This window comes from Balaenoptera ricei, chromosome 2, assembly GCF_028023285.1.
Source record: "Balaenoptera ricei isolate mBalRic1 chromosome 2, mBalRic1.hap2, whole genome shotgun sequence".
Classification (NCBI taxonomy): domain Eukaryota; kingdom Metazoa; phylum Chordata; class Mammalia; order Artiodactyla; family Balaenopteridae; genus Balaenoptera; species Balaenoptera ricei.
In genome coordinates, this window is record NC_082640.1 from 156,993,319 (window position 1) to 157,010,822 (window position 17,504).

Genomic DNA, 17,504 nt, shown 5'->3' on the forward strand with positions numbered 1-17,504 from the left:
ACAACTACTGAGCCTGCGCGTCTGGAGCCTGTGCTCCGCAGCAAGAGAGGCCACGACAGTGAGAGGCCCGCGCACCGTGATGAAGAGTGGCCCCCGCTTGCCACAACTAGAGAAAGCCCTCGCACAGAAACGAAGACCCAACACAGCCATAAATAAATAAAATAAATAAATAAATAAATAAATAAATAAAGCATGACACAAATTAAGCAATGTGAATACCACCAAGCTTTAAAAAAAAAAAAAAAAAAGTAAAGTAAACCAGAAAGTATATTTGTGTATATATAGGCCATATATGCTTTTTATTTTTATTTTATTTTATTTTATTTTTTGGCCACACCACAAGGCACGTGGTACCTTAGTTCCCCGACCAGGGCTTGAACCCGTGCCCCCTGCAGTGGAAGGAAGCATGGAGTCCTAACAACTAGACTGCCAGGGAAGTCCTCACATATGCTTTTTTTTTTTTTTTTTTTTTTTTTTAGTTAATTAATTAATTAATTAATTTTTAGCTGTGTTGGGTCTTCGTTTCTGTGCGAGGGCTTTCTCTAGTTGCGGCGAGCAGGGGCCACTCTTCATCGCGGTGCGCAGGCCTCTCACTATCGTGGCCTCTCTTGTTGCGGAGCACAGGCTCCAGATGCGCAGGCTCAGTAGTTGTGGCTCACGGGCCTAGCTGCTCCGCGGAATGTAGGATCTTCCCAGACCAGGGCTCGAACCCGTGTCCCCTGCATTGGCAGGCGGACTCTCAACCACTGCGCCACCAGGAAAGCCCCCCACATATGCTTTTTAAATGACTGGAAAAATATGCCCAATGCAATGCTTATACTACTGGAAGGAAAACATTACAGGTGATCTTTCTCTTCTTTTTGTTTATCTACACTTTCTAATTTTTGTACAACAAAAACACTTACTACCTATGTAATTTAAAACGTATTTTTTAAAGTTAACAGATTCACAATAGCATCAACAGAAAAATAAGCCACATCTGGAACAGCTTGGGGCCGAACAAAGCCTGAAGGATTTCTGGGCTCAAAGCTGAAGGATGCAGACAGTGAAGTTCCTGGGGCCCCGAAGTCCTAATGCCCTCCTCTCTGGACAGGATGCTCAACGTGATTTTAAGCATATGCCATTTAGCAAACTGTATCCTCTCTACCATGCAGTTTAGGCAAGGGAAAGTCTAAATTACCACACAAAAGAAGCATACTCCCAGCGCCTGCTGATTCAGCCAAGGAAAGAGACTGAAGTTTCTACCAACTCACCATTTAATTATGTGTAACACTTGCTTTACAATCCAGTATATGGGTCCTAGATGTTTAATAAAGTTACTTCTCAGTTCCCGGCTATTAAACACTGGGTAGTTATGACAATTAATTAATACCACCCCAAGGCTACCAGGAGGGCTGTAATTCTACCAGCCAGGTCGTGCTCTCCAAGTTGACATAGCCACCTGAATGGGCCTCACAGCTTGAACAACATGCCTCTTCTTCCTTATACCCCTTCTCTGGTGGGGGCCTCAGGCTGGGGAGTTAGGTAGAAATGCAAACAGGTGGTATTGGTTTGCTTTACCTGTTGTTCCACTGAAGAGGAAAACCCCTTTTGTGATCACAGGCACCCCTTCCTCAAGTGGAAAAATAAATCTATATGTTTTGTTTGCACAGTACATCAGAATTACATACTGCCAACTATGCCTGCTAATAAGAGCTCAGAATTATCCCAAACCCCTCCGGTGCCTCATTCTTCTCCTCCTAAACCAATTTTTCCTGGCATTCATCCCACCCCCTACATCTCAAGTCAAGGATGGACTGGTTTTAAGCAAGGTGTTTCACTGCCCACTAAGATTCCTGCGGAATCCACTCCAACCGAAGCCATGGACTGAGTCTGAAAGTGCTTGTAAGCCCTCCAGCCTCATCTCTCTGTACTCACTGTTGCTGGATTTAAGGTCGCGGTGGATGATGGGGACAATTGCCTCATCATGTAAGTAGTTCATCCCTCTGGCAATCTGCACGGCCCAGTTCACCAGGATGTCTGGGGGAATCCTTTTCCCAGATAACACTCTATTCAAAGGCCCTCCACGAGCAAACTCCATGACCAAGCAGAGGTTGGGTTCCTTCAGACACACCCCCCTAAGGGCAATGATGTTGGGATGCCTCAGCATGGCGAAGAGCTTGGCCTCCTGGCGAACATTCTCTATGGTCTGGCTGATGTCCTCGTCCGGGTCGTGGCGAGCTGCTTTCACGGCGACCTCATCCCCTATCCAGAAAGCACGGTAGACCTTCCCAAAGCCCCCGATGCCAATAATCTCTTCCAGGGTTAGCTCCGCAAAATCAATCTCTAACACTGAGAAGGAAAAGAAAAAAAGAAGCAAGTCAAAAAAAATGTGAAAAACACCATTTTATCACCCATTTATCTGGGTGGGTAAACATAGCAAGTTGTCTGTGCACTCAGATTTTCTGTCTTCTCACTATACACTCCCTAAAGACAGGAAATGTGATTAACTTTTTTTCTGTTACGTTATCCTTAGTGACTAGCACAGAGTAGGCATTCAATAAATATTCATGAAATAACTTCCACTTTGGACTTCATGCAGAATCTTGTACCGAGATCAACCATTCTAACTAAAAGGAAAATTGGGGGAGATCATTTTTATGAGACTTATTCACATTTTACTGTGTACATACTAGATAGTGAGAAGCATAAAATCCAGTGCCACGGCAGACACACAACCAAACCACTTTAGCAGCAGTATGATCCAAAGATGAGGAAAATCACTAATTCCCACCACGGGACAGGGATTAAGAGGGCGAGTGGGGAAGGGATTCTCAAGGAAGGAAATATTTGAAATGGGCCCTAAAGAATGAGTGGGAGGGATCTAATCAGGCAATGAAGATCAGGGTGGAGAAGGACAATCCAGGTAGAGGGAAGGTCATGAGCAAGAACCGTGGGGCACGGAGTACATTCACTACAGCCAAGACATGGAAACAACCTAAATGTCCATCGACAGGTGAATGGATAAAGAAGATGTGATACATATACACACTACTATATATAAAATAGATAACTAATTAGGACCTACTGTATAGCACAGGGAACTCTTCTCAATACTCTGTAATGACCTACATGGGAAAAGAATCTAAAAAAGAATGGATATATGTATACGTGTAACTGATTCACTCTGCTGTACAGCAGAAACAAACACAACATTGTAAATCAACTATACTCCAAAAAAATTTTAAGAAAAACAAATAGCATTTAGCTGAAAAAAAAAGATGTGATAGATATATATAGATAGATAGATAGATAGATAGATAGATATACACAATGGAATACTACTCAGCCATAAAAATGAAATAATGCCATTTACAGCAACGTGGATGGACCTAGAGATTATCACCGTAAGTGAAGTAAGTCAGACAGAGAAAGACAAATACCATATGATGTCACTTATATGTGGAATCTAAAATGCGACAGAAATGAACACATCTATGAAACAAAAACACTCACAGATACAGAGAACAGACTTGTGGTTGCCAAGCAGAGGGTGGGGGAAGGGAAGGATCGGGAGTTTGGGATTAGCAGATGCAAACTAGTATATATAGGATGGATAAACAACAAGGCCCTGCTGTATAGCACAGGGAACTATATTCAATATCCTGTGATAAACCATCATGGAAAAGAATATGAAAAAGAATATATATGTATAACTGAGTCACTGTGTTGTACAGCAGACAACATTGTAAATCAACTATACTTCAATAAAAGGAAAAAAAAAGAACATAGGCCATGAGAGTATATGGCCTATCAGGAACTTCAGGGAGTCCAGGGCAGCTGGATTATAAGCATTAGGGTAGATGCGGCTCAAAGCCTTGCTGGGTTCAGCCAGGTCATGAAATGTTGTTGAAGCCATTCTGAGGGGCTTAAACTCACACTGTAAATGGTAGGAGTCATGTATCTTTAAGAAGGAGAGTGTTGTCAGTCTTGTGACTTAGAAAGGAAACCAACTCTGGCAGCCATGTGGAATATAACAGCAAACGGAGGCCACTGCAGTAACCCAGCAGCACAAGCACAAGGGTCTGAACCTCAGCAGCCATGATGACAGGAGGACAAAGTACGGAGGAAATTGGGAGATCTTCAAAACTTGGTTCTACCAAGACCTGGTGACTAAGATGCTCGAGAAAGGAGTCTCCTAGGCAACAACTTACCCCAGCACTCACCTGGGCCACAGGTCCACCCCTGAGATTTCCAGTATCACACCCAACCACTCATTCCCCATCCCAAATCCAGAGGTCGAATCTACGGTACTTGATTCTATCTTTAGCTCTGCTTAGAAAGGCTTCCATGGATAGGTAATAATAACCACCAGTGATTATAAATCTTGGGCTAGATATGGTGCTGCTATAGGAGCAAAGTGCTATCTCATGTTTCTCTCATCAAAACCCTGTTCTCTGTCTTCTCAGTCTCTTTGTCTTTACCTAGCTGACTCATGGGCATCCCTCAGGTCTCAGCTTAACCATCAATCTAATAGAGGAACTTTTCCTAACCCCCCGACTAAACGAGGTCAGGCCCGAGTCAAGCACTTCCATAGCAGTCTCTATTTGGCAAGACTCAACAAGGTTATAATCACTTGTTCAACGCCTATCGTCCTGCTAGACTGCGAGATGCACAAGGGCGGATCCTGTCTGCCTTACTCACCACTGTCCTTTATCAATGCCAAATATTCAGCTGGTGACCAATAGACAAGGAAGTAAAATGAGGGGGAAAAATCTATCTCAGTATGAAATAAACCAAACTCAGATCTGGGGGGAAGAAATTGAATTGGACCTCCTGAAACAAATACAGAGAATAGTCACACTTTGCTAAAAAACTAAGAACACAAAGATATATTTCTGAACTCTTGGCAAGACCTGAAGAGGAACTGCCCACCGCTGACTGTTCTCTTCCATTCTCAGCCAGCTCCATGACGCCTTCATTCTCCATTCAGATGCTGGTGGTGCTCATAACTCTGTTTTTGCTTAGTTATAGCACTTCTATCCTGTCTAGGGTTAATATTCATTTGTATTTTGCAATGCACCCAGCAGTCTGCACAAAGGAAACTCTTAGGAAAAGTTAGTTGGACTGCCTTTAGGTATACAAAAGATTATCACCTCATCTAGCACTGTTTCTGAAGAATAAATGGTGTGGCAGGTCCTGCAGACTAGCAATCAACATCCATTCTACAATCCTCCAGCATACCTTTCAGTACTACAGAGGTCAGAAAGCTAAAAAAGTACATTTTCCAGACTCCTTGACAGAGTGCTGGTTAGCCAATGAGATGCACAAGATTCAGAAGGCAGAAGTGAGATGGAGACCATCTCCTTGCTGCTTCTCCTGGCAAGCATGGCTGTGGAGAAGTGGGGTTTTTCCTGCAATAGCATGTCAATGTCCAGTTAGCTCTGTGGATGTGGAAAGGAATGTTGCCAGGCCAAGCAGTCACCTCATCGGACACCAACTACGACAGGGTGTTTGAGAAGTCAACAGCTTCAGTGGCAACTCCTGATTCTGTACCTTCTCAGTTAGAGAAGCAGCAGCTTGCCTGGTGGGCCAGGTCTGCAATGTTCTGGGAGTTGGTCCTCTAGGTCCAGCTGAGAGCCCCTTCTCCCCAACCTTCCAAAAAATCTATAAGCAACTAACTTCTTGTGCTAAATCATTTTCTGCTTAAAATAGCTTGAGTGTTTCTGGGTCCTAAAATGAATCCTGACCGATTACTAATTCTTGCCTTATCTCATCTATATGAATGAGAAAAATATGCCAATGCCAAAGAGAGATTAGAAACCCTCTTGGAGAAAACTGTAAATTATCCTAGGAGTCCCTGTGGTCATAGACGGAAGAAACACTCGTTCTTTCTGCCAGATTTTTCACTGATGAAAAGATGTGTGCCTTTTTAATAAATGTGCATTTACATACCTTATTTCCTCAACTGAATATCTGAATTCTCCTTAAGGGAATTAACTGTTGTATTTTCTCTTGTACCCACCCTCTTCTTTCCTCTGGTCTGAAGCATAGCTGTGAACACACAGGAGGTGTTAGATATTTATTTAAACATATGAGGATTTAAAAGATGTGATTCTGAACCAGGGTGCTGAAAGGACAGCTCCTCCAATGGTATTTCACAGAAGATAGAAAACCTCTGTGGGGAAGGCGAAGCAATGATCTCTCTCTGGGTAGAACATAAACTCTCAGGTTCTTGCTATTTCGTCGAGGAAATATTATGACCAGCCTTCAGGAAAAGTATAGAACACAGCTTACAAGCAGACAGAAGACAAAACAGTGGGGGATGTGGGGAGGGTCCTTTCTTTTCCTCTCCCTGCTAAGAAGTCCCTTTGGATAGAAACTAGACCTTCACTGCAGCTGTGAGGATGTGGGGCTCTCCTCCCTTTCCCTGCCCCAGTCAAGACCTAGTTGTAAGTAAGAATCAGGTCAAGTCTCATACAGCACATTTTTCAGTTTCTGTGGAAGAATATTTCCAGGAATATCAGGAGCAAAACCTTATTTCTTTCAGTCTTGGAGTCAAGATGTTATTCCCTCTCAACTGTATCCTTGGAAACTAAATATACAGGCACATTCTGGTGAGTTTGGGGCAAGTGAATGGTACATACCTCACTCATTTAAAAATCTTAAGTACATCTGAAAATACATCCTTATATTGCTAGTGAAGGCAAGAAAAAGAAATGTAAATTAGTAATATCCTTAATTTATGCCCTTCTTGAAAACAGACACAACTCTCCTGTAAGAGCAGCTTTTTTTTAATACCTAGGGTTATATATCTCTGAAGATGATACATTTGGAACTTTACATTTTCCATCTTTCACTAAAATAAAGAAGATGAGCAAGCTCCTGGGTTATTTATATTTGTCAGCCCCGTGCAGAGCTAAACTCTAATACCTACACTGGAGAGGATAAAAGCACTCTATAAATGTTAGATGATTTATAGTATCACTCTTTTTTTTTTTTTTTTTTTTTTTTTTTATTTATTTTATTTATTTATTTTTGGCTGTGTTGGGTCTTTGTTTCTGTGTGAGGGCTTTCTCTAGTTGTGGCAAGCGGGGGCCACTCTTCATCACGGTGCATGGGCCTCTCACTATTGCGGCCTCACTTGTTGCGGAGCACAGGCTCCAGACGCGCAGGCTCAACAATTGTGGCTCACGGGCCCAGTTGCTCTGCGGCACGTGGGATCTTCCCAGACCAGGGCTCGAACCCGTGTCCCCTGTATTGGCAGGCAGATTCTCAACCACTGCGCCACCAGGGAAGCCCCTATAGTATCACTCTTATATGCTTTCTTTGTCACAAGATTTAGTAATTTCCCCCTCTTCTGTTTTGATTAAAGTTTGAAACAGAAGTTTCACTTTGAAAAGCAGTATTTGAAAGTAAACTGAACATTATTACTTCACTTTGTGTCTTCTATTCACAATCTAATATCAAAATTCATGTCCCAGAGAGGAAGTTGAAAAAAGTAACTGGGGAAAAGTTGTCAGAGGCTCAATTTCATTCTAAGTCTTTGGAGACAAGGTCAACAATCACCTTTATTTTCTGAGTGACACTAACTGAACCACTGGACACAGCATACAGACCAGAGGCCCTTTATCAGATCACCAACTTCCTTGAGCAAAGCACTGCACTGAAATTATATGTTTACATCACCAATTTCCCTCACGTGTGACTTCTAAGTACCTCCTCATCTTCTCATTTCTTTATCCCCTGGTATTTAACACAGTATCTTTCTTTCACTAGGCACTCTAATTGGTTTTTGACTAGAGTTAAATTTTCTGAGTTATCAAAAATTAATTCCAGTCAAGATCAGAATTCAGTGTGGCTAAATAAAATAACTTAGCAAGACCTTCAAATGCTGTTGTTCAAGTCAATTCTTTCAATAAGTACAAGGTACTTCCTACTTTCTCATCACCTGAGTTTTAGATATCAGAATCTACTCTATCCAAGGTAACTTTTGTTACAGTCAGGGTGAAGTCCTGGGCACCCAATGGAGAAGAAGCTTCTAAAGTGGCTCAGTGTAGACCTTTCTGGCTTTCTGTGCATATGGGTTCTTCCAACCTAAGTCACATTCACTCCTGACTGCTCTGACAGCAGGGAGCATAAGATATTAAAGAAACTCAGCTCCTGGGCTTCCCTGGTGGCACAGCGGTTGAGAATCTGCCTGCCAATGCAGGAGACACGGGTTCGAGCCCTGGTCTGGGAAGATCCCACGTGCCGCGGAGCAGCTGGGCCCGTGCGCCACAACTACTGAGCCTGCGCGTCTGGAGCCTGTGCTCCGCAGCAAGAGAGGCCACGACAGTGAGAGGCCCGCGCACCGCGATGAAGAGTGGCCCCCGCTCACCGCAACTAGAGAAAGCCCTCGCACAGAAACGAAGACTCAACACAGCAATCAATCAATCAATCAATAAATATTAAAAAAAAAAAAAAAAGAAACTCAGCTCCTGCTCATGAACCTCACAGAGCTCTTCTACTCTGATATTAGCTGTCTCTGGGGGGGGAAAAAAAAAAAAATCACCAAACCTCACCCACAAAGACCCTCAAAGTCTGACATGTTTAAAACTACACTGTTTTCTAACATGCCAGGCCAACATCTCTTCCGGTATGTGACCAAGTTCATCTTCAACACTATTTGAGACATTATCTGCTAGGACCCTTAGCCTTGATCTTTCCAGCACTAACGCCAAAAAGATGTAACACCTAGAAACAATTTAATTTGTCACCTGCAGGTATTATAAAGATTAACTGTAGAAGCAGGAAGTTTTAAACTGAATAAGAGGGAGAGAGAAACAAAGGAAATTAAACATTTGAACATCAATTTGACAGTCAAAACACCAATAAAAAAAAGGACAGTAGAAAAACAAGAGGTTATGATTTTGATATTAATAAATGGTATTTAATAAACATCTTAAGATATAATATAATTGTTCAGGTGAAAATAAGTTACAGGACCAGAAAAATAACTGTTACAAATAAAATTTTTAAATTAAATGTTTAAAGTTGGCCCTTGGTAATGATTTTTTTAAATCAGCTAAGAGACAAAGTATACAAAATATGGAATAAATAATGATATAAGTGAATTAACAATACTTTTTTAACAGGAAAGAAATTACAGAAACCCTCAAATACAAAATAGTGTAAACTGCACCGGGAGATATTTACATCTTTCTTCTAAAACCACCTAGCATCACTGATTAAAGGATTCTAACTGCAATTTAACTCCTTTGAAAAAACAAGAAAATTTCATTTCAGGGTGTGGAAAAGTGGAGCTCCTGGAAAACTAGTGAAAACCAGGACACTAGAAGAAAGGCCCTGGGAGGGACCCCTGGGCATGGTTCCCCTGAGATTTGGCAAATACCAAATATAGGCAAGGATCTAGGGTGAGAAGAAAGGAGAAAATATATTGTCTGGGTGTCAAGGCCCTGGGATTTAGCCACTATACCTTGTGCTCCTGATCTCTCATGGGGGAATGACATACTTTTCCCTTGCTAATCATTTCTCCACTCATCACCTGCCCCTACACACACACACACTCTTCTTATAGCACATTATTTGGTGAGACTCCTCAAGGGACCACTTTTGAAATACAAGATTAGGATCCAAGAAATCAACACGGTATTTCAAAGACACTTCAGCCTTGAGTTCACATAGGCTTCCGGGACTTGTGAGCCAGCCCAGCCCTGCAGGAGACACCCCCATCTCCTTTAAAGCAAATGCCTTTCAGGGGCGGGGACAGGCGGTAGAAGAGGTCGGGAAGGTCCCTGATTTGGGGACTAATGTTATGACAGAAACCACCAGCCTGCCTAAAATCCTTCCAGATTGGGGGTGGAGGGGCGGGGAAGTTGGGGCTGGGAAGATTCTCCTGCTGGGGCTTCAAGATGTGGAATCCGGAGCTGCTGCTGAGGTGGTCGGGTGAAGGTGAAGAAGCCCAAGCGCCCGAGGTTCCAGGCGAGGCCTGCGGCATGTCTATCTTACTGATTGCACCCACCAAAGCCCCTGCAGCCCGAGCGCGCGCACACACACCCACCCCCAGGTCAATCATTGCCCACCCAAGCTAACCCTCGAGGAGGACTCCTCTCCCCCTGCGACAACCCCAAGACCTCCATCATAACCCCACCCCCCCGCGCTCCCCGCCGAGCTCCCGGGCCCCGCCTTCGCCTTACACTGAATGGGCGGGTAGCAACTGGGGTCTTCGCCGCCCGGCTGGCAGCGGCTGGAGAAGGCGCTGCGCGGGGTCACGTAGTTGCTGGGGAAGATGCCCACCCGCTGGTTCAGCTGCCCGGTCCACCAGCCCTCGTCGCCGGACACTTGCGAGTCCTTGGACAGCACCTCCACGACGTCGCCCAGCCGCAGGGTCAGCTCGTCCTCGCCCACCGCCTCGTACTCGAACACGGCCGTCCAGTAGGGCAGCGGCGCGTCGGAGCCCAGCTCCCTGGGGACCGCCGCCGCCGCCTCCTCCTCCTCTTCCTCCTCCTCCTCGGCCCCGGCCCCCGCTCCATCCTCCCCCGGCGGGGCTGCAGCGGCGGCGCTCGCCAGGCAGCCGAGAAGCGCTCTGGAGGGCTCCATGGAGCGGCCGATCCATAGGGTGCGGGGCTGCTGCCGCCCGCAGGAGCCGCCGCCGCCTATTGTTCATGCGGCTCCGCAGAGCTGGGGGGACCCCCCTCCCCTGACGGCGGCCGCAGGTAGGGGCCGGGCTGGCTGGGCGGGGAGAGTCGGCTCGCTAGGGCTGGGGCTGGGGCTGGCTCGGCGCGGCGCGGCTACAAGTGCGCGGAGCGCGTAGTGCTCACCGCAGCATGGGGGCGCAGCGGGCCGGAGCCCCCGCCTTCGCGCTCGCCCCCTGGGGCGGCCTGGCCACCTCTGCCGCGGGTACCTGCTCGCGCAGCTGGGGCCCGGTGCCGCCAGCCGGCCGCCGCTCACCGCTCTGCGCCGCGCCCCGCCCCCTGCGCCGTCCGCACGCCCAGGACCACCTGACGCGGACCTGGCTCCGCCCCAGCCCTGCGGACCCGAGGAGGCGGGGCTTCACGGCGCCCGGGCCCGCCCCCGCGCCATCCTGCCTTCCCATTGGCCGCCGCTGACCGGTCCGCAGGTTCCTCCAGCCGCGGTTGGGGCTGCCCCGCCAGCCGCCCGCCCCGCCCCTCTCCACCCCCTGCGCCTACGTCGCCCTCCCCCTCCCACCCCTCCCCAACGTGCGGGCTCTCTCATTCTCAAACCCCAGGTTGACCCATTTCTCTCTCCCATTGGACCCCCGCATCTCCAACCATTGGTCCAAGGTACCTGTCCGTTTCCTGGGAGAGTTCAACACCGCCCGGCAGGAAGAGGCTGCGGCCTCATTGGGCGCCTGAGGAAGGATGGGCGGATACTCAAAGGTAAAGCCGAGCCCTCATTCAGACCAAAAAGAGTGAAGGAGACCGTTCCCTTTGTTTGCCGCTGAGAGGTAGGGATTCTACTGGGCAGCACCTGTGTTCTTCATCCTAAAGTGAGCTTCTGAGAGTGAGCAGAGGAGAAGCGAGCTGGGTTGCGCCCCCCGGTAGAGCTCTTTCTTCCCCAGCTCCTTCTTACCTTTGGATTTTCCCTTCTCTTGGAGCTGCCTCTGCCCTAGTCCTACCAGGTGGATCAGTTTCCACTCCAGTCCGACTGAATTGCACCCCGACTCCTTCCGTAACCTTTCATCTAGTAAGACCTTCAGGCCCACTGGAATGTTCTTTAGAACTCTTAAAACTACAGTTCTCGCCTTTGTGAAGACTGCATACAGCTCGCCCTTTCCTAGGTTCCTGTAAGAAGAAATTCCAATACCGTTGATTTTTAGAATTCAGACGAAAGACCACTTTACTGGAGCGCAAACTGAGGGTGGGAAAGCTGTCGGTGAAGTGGGCTTGGTCTCTCTGAAGAGGCTCAGTTTCTCTACAAATCTTGGAATTTTTTTGCCTGGGGGAATTGCACCTTGGATCACAGTGACTTTAACAGAAATCAGATTAAGAACCAAAGCTGAATATAGATTCAGAACGATACTGCAGTTCATGAGCAAGGCTGACTTTTCCTACATCCTTTTGTTATCCTCCGCTTCTCAAACAGAAAGAAAGGAAGGAAGGAAGAAAAAGAAAGAAAGAAAGAAAGGAAAGAAAGAAAGGAAGGAAGGAAGAAAGAAAGAGATAGATGGCCCCTAATATTTCTTCTGTGCTTTAATCCTTTCATGGCAATATAGATTTCCAATGAGATGGTTCTCTGACATTTCAAAACCAGTCCATGCTGAGAGATCTAGCCTGATCTCTACTAAACTTTTCCCCTTCCGTGGTAGGAATAGATCCGATATATTTGACATTCACTGAGTGTTTTTTGTCTAATTATAGTTTGGGGTTAATTGTTAGACACACTGAAGACAGTGGGGCAATTTGGAAGGATAACCAGGGCTGGCATCTCCAGCTTTGCTGCCACCAGCTGCAAGATCTTGGGCAAGTACTTAACCGACTGCTCAACCTTAAAGTGAGGGGATCTTGTAGGCCTGACATTCTGTGGTTTGTACATGAGAATGGCTACACTCATGTGTCCCACATGAGTGTCCCACCCATTTCAGGCCTTGAAGAAGTTAGGGTAGAGTGCCATACCAAAGGTCAACTGCAGTAGGTCTTGAGAAAGAATTTCTGAGTAAATGCCCTAAAAGAGTGTCCAGATTCTTATTGTACAGAGGATCAGTGAACTGGAAAAGATATGGATGAGTCTTTGAGTAAACTCCCTAAATTTTGTTCAAAATAAAACTATGGCACTCCCAAGCAGAAGAGAGCAAGTAAGGAGGGGGTAGAGGTATTTCATGTTTTAAAAAAGACCATAAGAAGAAAGGTTTTCTTGATAAAAATTTAATTTGGAGGAAGAAGGAATTTTCCAAAATGATGTAGACACACGGAGAGAAACAAACAGGAAAAAAAAAAAAAAAACACTAAAAAGATATAGAGAAAGATTGTCAGTGGTGATCTCTTTCAAGTGGTAGGATTATGAGTAATTGGGCAATTTTTTTTTTTCCATCAGAAGTATCGTATTTTATTTTAATTTATTTTGTTTTATTTATTTATTTATTTATTTATTTATTTATATTTATGGCTGTGTTGGGTCTTCGTTTCTGTGCGAGGGCTTTCTCCAGTTGTGGCAAGCGGGGGCCACTCTTCATCGCGGTGCGCGGGCCTCTCGCTATCGCGGCCCCTCTTGTTGCAGAGCACAGGCTCCAGATGCGCAGGCTCAGCAACTGTGGCTCACGGGCCCAGCCGCTCCGCGGCATGTGGGATGTTCCCAGACCAGGGCTCGAACCCATGTCCCCTGCATTGGCAGGCGGATTCTCAACCACTGCGCCACCAGGGAAGCCTAATTGGGCAATTTTTATTGTCATTTTGCTTATTGATAAGTTTGTATGTTTTACGATACAGTTTTGATCTCTACTTCTCCCCCACCCAAAAGAGAAGAAAAACAATCCTTGATCCCTCTCAGTAGGAAAAGTCTAACTACCCACATAACTTAAATCTTTCATGAAGTGTCATTCACCAAACATTTCAAGAAGTCACTCAGTAAATATTTGTTGAATGGATAAGTGCTAGGAATTCAAATGAGGGAATATCCTTCAGGCTAAAGCTGTCTAGCAGAAGTTGTCTAGCCAGGTTGCATGGAAGAGGCAGAACTAAAGCCAGTCCTGGAAGTGGATGGAGGGGACAGGGAGGAACCTGCATTCAGGATTGAAGGGCGAACATGGACCCACCGCAGAGGTGGGGAAGCATGAGTAAGCCCAGGGATACAGTAAGAGGATGAGAAAGAACTCTGAAAAGATAGGTTCAGACCAGATTTGTCGAGGGCCTTGTAATTACTTGTTTCAGACAAGTAAATATTTCATTGACTATTTGTAATTATTTAATGTCTAGCTTGTTCACCATGAGGGCAGCAGCCCTCTGGTTCTCCACAGTTGTCCCAGCACCTAGAGGGCTCCTGGCACATAATTGGTTCTCAGTACATATTTGTGACTGAATGACTGACTTGAATACCAGGCTGAGAAAAAAAGTCTGTGTTTGGTTTAGCAGATAAAAGTTTAGCCCTGAAAGCTCTTGAGTAGGGCTGGGAGGTGATCAAATGTTCACCATCTCTGAGGATGAGAATAGATGAGGAATGGATGAGGAGGTGCTTAAGTCGGGCATCCAAAGGTGTATACAGCTTGATTAGTGGAGAATAGGAAGCGTGGAAATGGAAATTAATGCAGTGGATAGAAATAACAGAAATACCAGCCCGAGAAGAGGTAAGAGAGCAAAAAGGGAGTGATGGAAAATAAACTTTACTAAATAAAAAAAGGGCAGATTGCAAAAGACTTTGAAAGGCAAGTAGAATTACCAAGATTTCACCACTATTAAGCAAGGGGTGACAAGTGTCACCCCAAAAAGAATCATTTTCTCTACCACACTGAAAGGTATAGCATAAGGCAGGGAGAAAATAACAGCAATCGGTGATGCGGCTTGGCAATGGACTTATGTCAGAAGATCATGCTTTCTCCTGGCTCTGTCCTTTGAAATCCATGTGACTTGAGGCAGGGTACCTGTTTGAACCTCAGTTTCCTTATTTTTAAAGAGATGTAAAAATAGAACCTGATTTTTATAGAGGTTTGTAGGATTAAATGAAACAAGTCCTACAAAAGCTCTTAGCATGCTGACTAGCACCCACTAGATATTCAAGGTATTTATTTTCTTCTTTCCTCTACCCATCACATTCAGAAACACTCAAGGGAAGTAATTAGTTACTTGCACCTTAGGAAACTGCAGAGGCTTCTTGACTGGGAGTTAAACCAGGGTTTTTCCCTTAAAAAAAATAAAAATAAAAAAGGAAGGAAAGAAAAGGGAGAAAGAAGGAGGGAGGGAAGGGAGGGAGGGAGAAAAAAACAAACAGGCATCATAGACTGATGATTAAAGTTTGGGGCCTTGGCTTTTAACTGAATCGGAATCCATACTCACTGTTTGCAATTAGGCAAGTTAATTCCCTGGTCCCCCCAGCTCCCTCATCTGGAAATTGGGGATAATTATCTCACTGGGCTCCTAGAATGATTAAATGACAGGATGTATATTATGTGCTTAGCACAGAGTCTGTCAAGTAGTAGTAGTTATTGTTATTATTATTATTTGAGCCTAAAGCATGATTTGGTAAATGAATATCACTCTCTCCTCAGGTCTTCTGGGAAGTATTTTAAATAAGTACTTTGGTGCTAAAATCCCTCAGGCAGAGATGTTAAGCTTTTCCAAGAGTCAGCCCATCCCTCTCACCTCTCACAGTACACCATTTCAGGAGAGGAGCCCTAGTTCCTGATTCATAAACCCCATTTGCAGTAATATGACAATCAGTAAATGTTTTGGACAATGTGTGGTAGGGCTGATAGGACAGAAGTTGGAGCCAAACACTCGGGTCCAAATCATTGTCAATGTCACTGTCATTGTCACTGTGAACAAGGCACTTTATTCCTCTGAGTCTCCATTTCATTTGTTATAGAATGAGGCTGTTTTGAGGATTAGATGAAGTCAGGAGGACTCCCTGCAGTACCTAATACATAATAGGTGCTCATTAAATTGTAAATGTTCTTAACACAATCGATAGTATTTTAATTCCTGTCTTCTGAGAGTTAATGGGGCTTGAAACAACAAAATGGTAAGAAATCTTCCCTCCTTTCTTCTCCCTTTCATCTCCTACAAAAACCTCAGTTCAGAAAACAACTGTACCATGGCAGCTCTTTGTTTATTTTATTTTTTAAGATTTTTTTTTTTTTTGATATGGACCATTGTTAAAGTCTTTATTGAATTTGTTACAATATTGCTTCAGTTTTGTGTTTTGGTTTTTTGGTCACGAGGCAGGTGGGATCTTAGCTCCCCAACCAGGCCTCGAACCCACAGCCCCTGCATTGGAAGGCGAAGCTTTAACCACCAGACGGCCAGGAAAGTCCCATGGCAACTGTTTATAATGTCTTATCTCTGGAGACCAAGTTGCATTTTAACAATGAACAGAGTCTTTTAATCAAGGAAAAAAGATCAAAGGTAATTTTTGCTTCTTTCAGCCTGGTTGCAGAGCTAGCCGCGTGGGACGGCTCTCCATGAAATTACACCTCTTACGACCATGCTGGGTCTGCAAGGATTTCATTTAAGCCTTTTAGTCAGGGACCCCAAATAGGTCCAATCAAAAGAGAATTAAAGGGAAGATTATCCGTACAACTGGGGTTTTTTTTGTTTGTTTGTTTTTTAATTTATTTATTTTATTATTTATTTTTGGCTGGGTTGGGTCTTTGTTGCTGCGCAGGCTTTCTCTAGTTGTGGAGAGCAGAGGCTACTCTTTGTTGCGGTGCGCGGGCTTCTCATTGCTGTGGCTTCTCTTGTTGTGGAGCACAGGCCCTAGGCATGCAGGCTTCAGTAGTTGCAGCACGCGGTCTCAGTAGTTGTGGCTTATGGGCTTAGTTGCTCCGTGACATGTGGGATCTTTCCGGACCAGGGCTCAAACCCGGGTCCCCTGCATTGGCAGGCGGATTCTTAACCACTGCGCCACCAGGGAAGCCCACAATTGGGGTTTTTGAAGAACATGTAATGACTGGGAAAATGATCACATAAAGTGGAAAGGAAAAAAAGATAGAAAACTATCTGTTGTAATCTTTAAAAAATTTAAAAGTAAATTGGATAAATCAAGACAAAGAACTGTATATGTAATATATTTCTAATTTTATGGAATGTATATTTGCATTAATATTATTGAAAGAAATATATCAAAATGTAAACTGGGCTTCCCTGGTGGTGCAGTGGTTAAGAATCCGCCTGCCAATGCAGGGGACACGGATTCAAGCCCTGGTCCAGGAAGATCCCACATGCCACGGAGCAACTAAGCCCATGCACCACAACTACTGAGCTTGCACTCTAGAGCCCATGAGCCACAACTACTGAAGCCCGCATGCCTAGAACCCGTGCTTCACAACAAGAGAAGATCCCCACATGCCATGTAGCCACTAAGCCTGTGCTCCACAACTACTGAGCCTGCGCTCTAGAGCCCGTGAGCCACAGCTGCTGAGCCCGCACACCACAAGTACTAAACCCCGCGCACCTAGAGCCCGTGCTCCACAAGAAAAGCCACCGCAATGGGAAGCCCGTGCACTGCAAAGAAGAGTAACCCCCGCTCGCCACAACTAGACAAAACCCGCATGCAGCAGCAAAGACCCAACTCGGCCAAAAATAAATAAATGAATAAATAAATAAATTTTTTTTAAAAAAATGTGAATAATTATCTCCAGTCTAGATGATTATCTCCAGTCTAGGAGTGATTTGTTTTTTCTTTGTCCTGTACTATTCAGTATTTTCTACCATTAAAATGTACTGATTTTCTAATCAGAAAAGTATGTTATTATTAATAATCATTATGAAAAATTTTAAGGATGTGGAAATGTGCATAGTATAACAATAAATGAAAAAGTAGTGAAAAAAATCCTTCATACAATATGTTTACAA

General features: G+C 44.8%; 1 protein-coding gene and 1 long non-coding RNA gene across 3 annotated transcripts in view; one reads left to right on the forward strand and one right to left on the reverse strand.

The window, feature by feature from the left end:
* Positions 1-10,671, reverse strand: part of MAP3K9 (mitogen-activated protein kinase kinase kinase 9) — a 79,835-nt gene extending 69,164 nt beyond the window's left edge. For both annotated transcript variants that reach the window (XM_059914532.1, XM_059914530.1), the window contains exons 1-2: positions 10,179-10,671; positions 1,918-2,331 (exon numbers count right to left, since the gene is read on the reverse strand). In XM_059914532.1, the coding sequence (XP_059770515.1) occupies positions 1,918-2,331; positions 10,179-10,581 (817 nt within the window). In that variant the 5' untranslated portion in view covers positions 10,582-10,671. The remainder of the gene's footprint in view (positions 1-1,917; positions 2,332-10,178) is intronic.
* Positions 10,672-11,374: 703 nt separating this feature from the next.
* The window catches only part of LOC132360687 (uncharacterized), a 37,013-nt gene continuing 30,883 nt past the window's right edge, over positions 11,375-17,504 (forward strand). The window contains exon 1 of the long non-coding RNA XR_009501159.1: positions 11,375-11,449. This is a non-coding gene — a long non-coding RNA (uncharacterized LOC132360687). The remainder of the gene's footprint in view (positions 11,450-17,504) is intronic.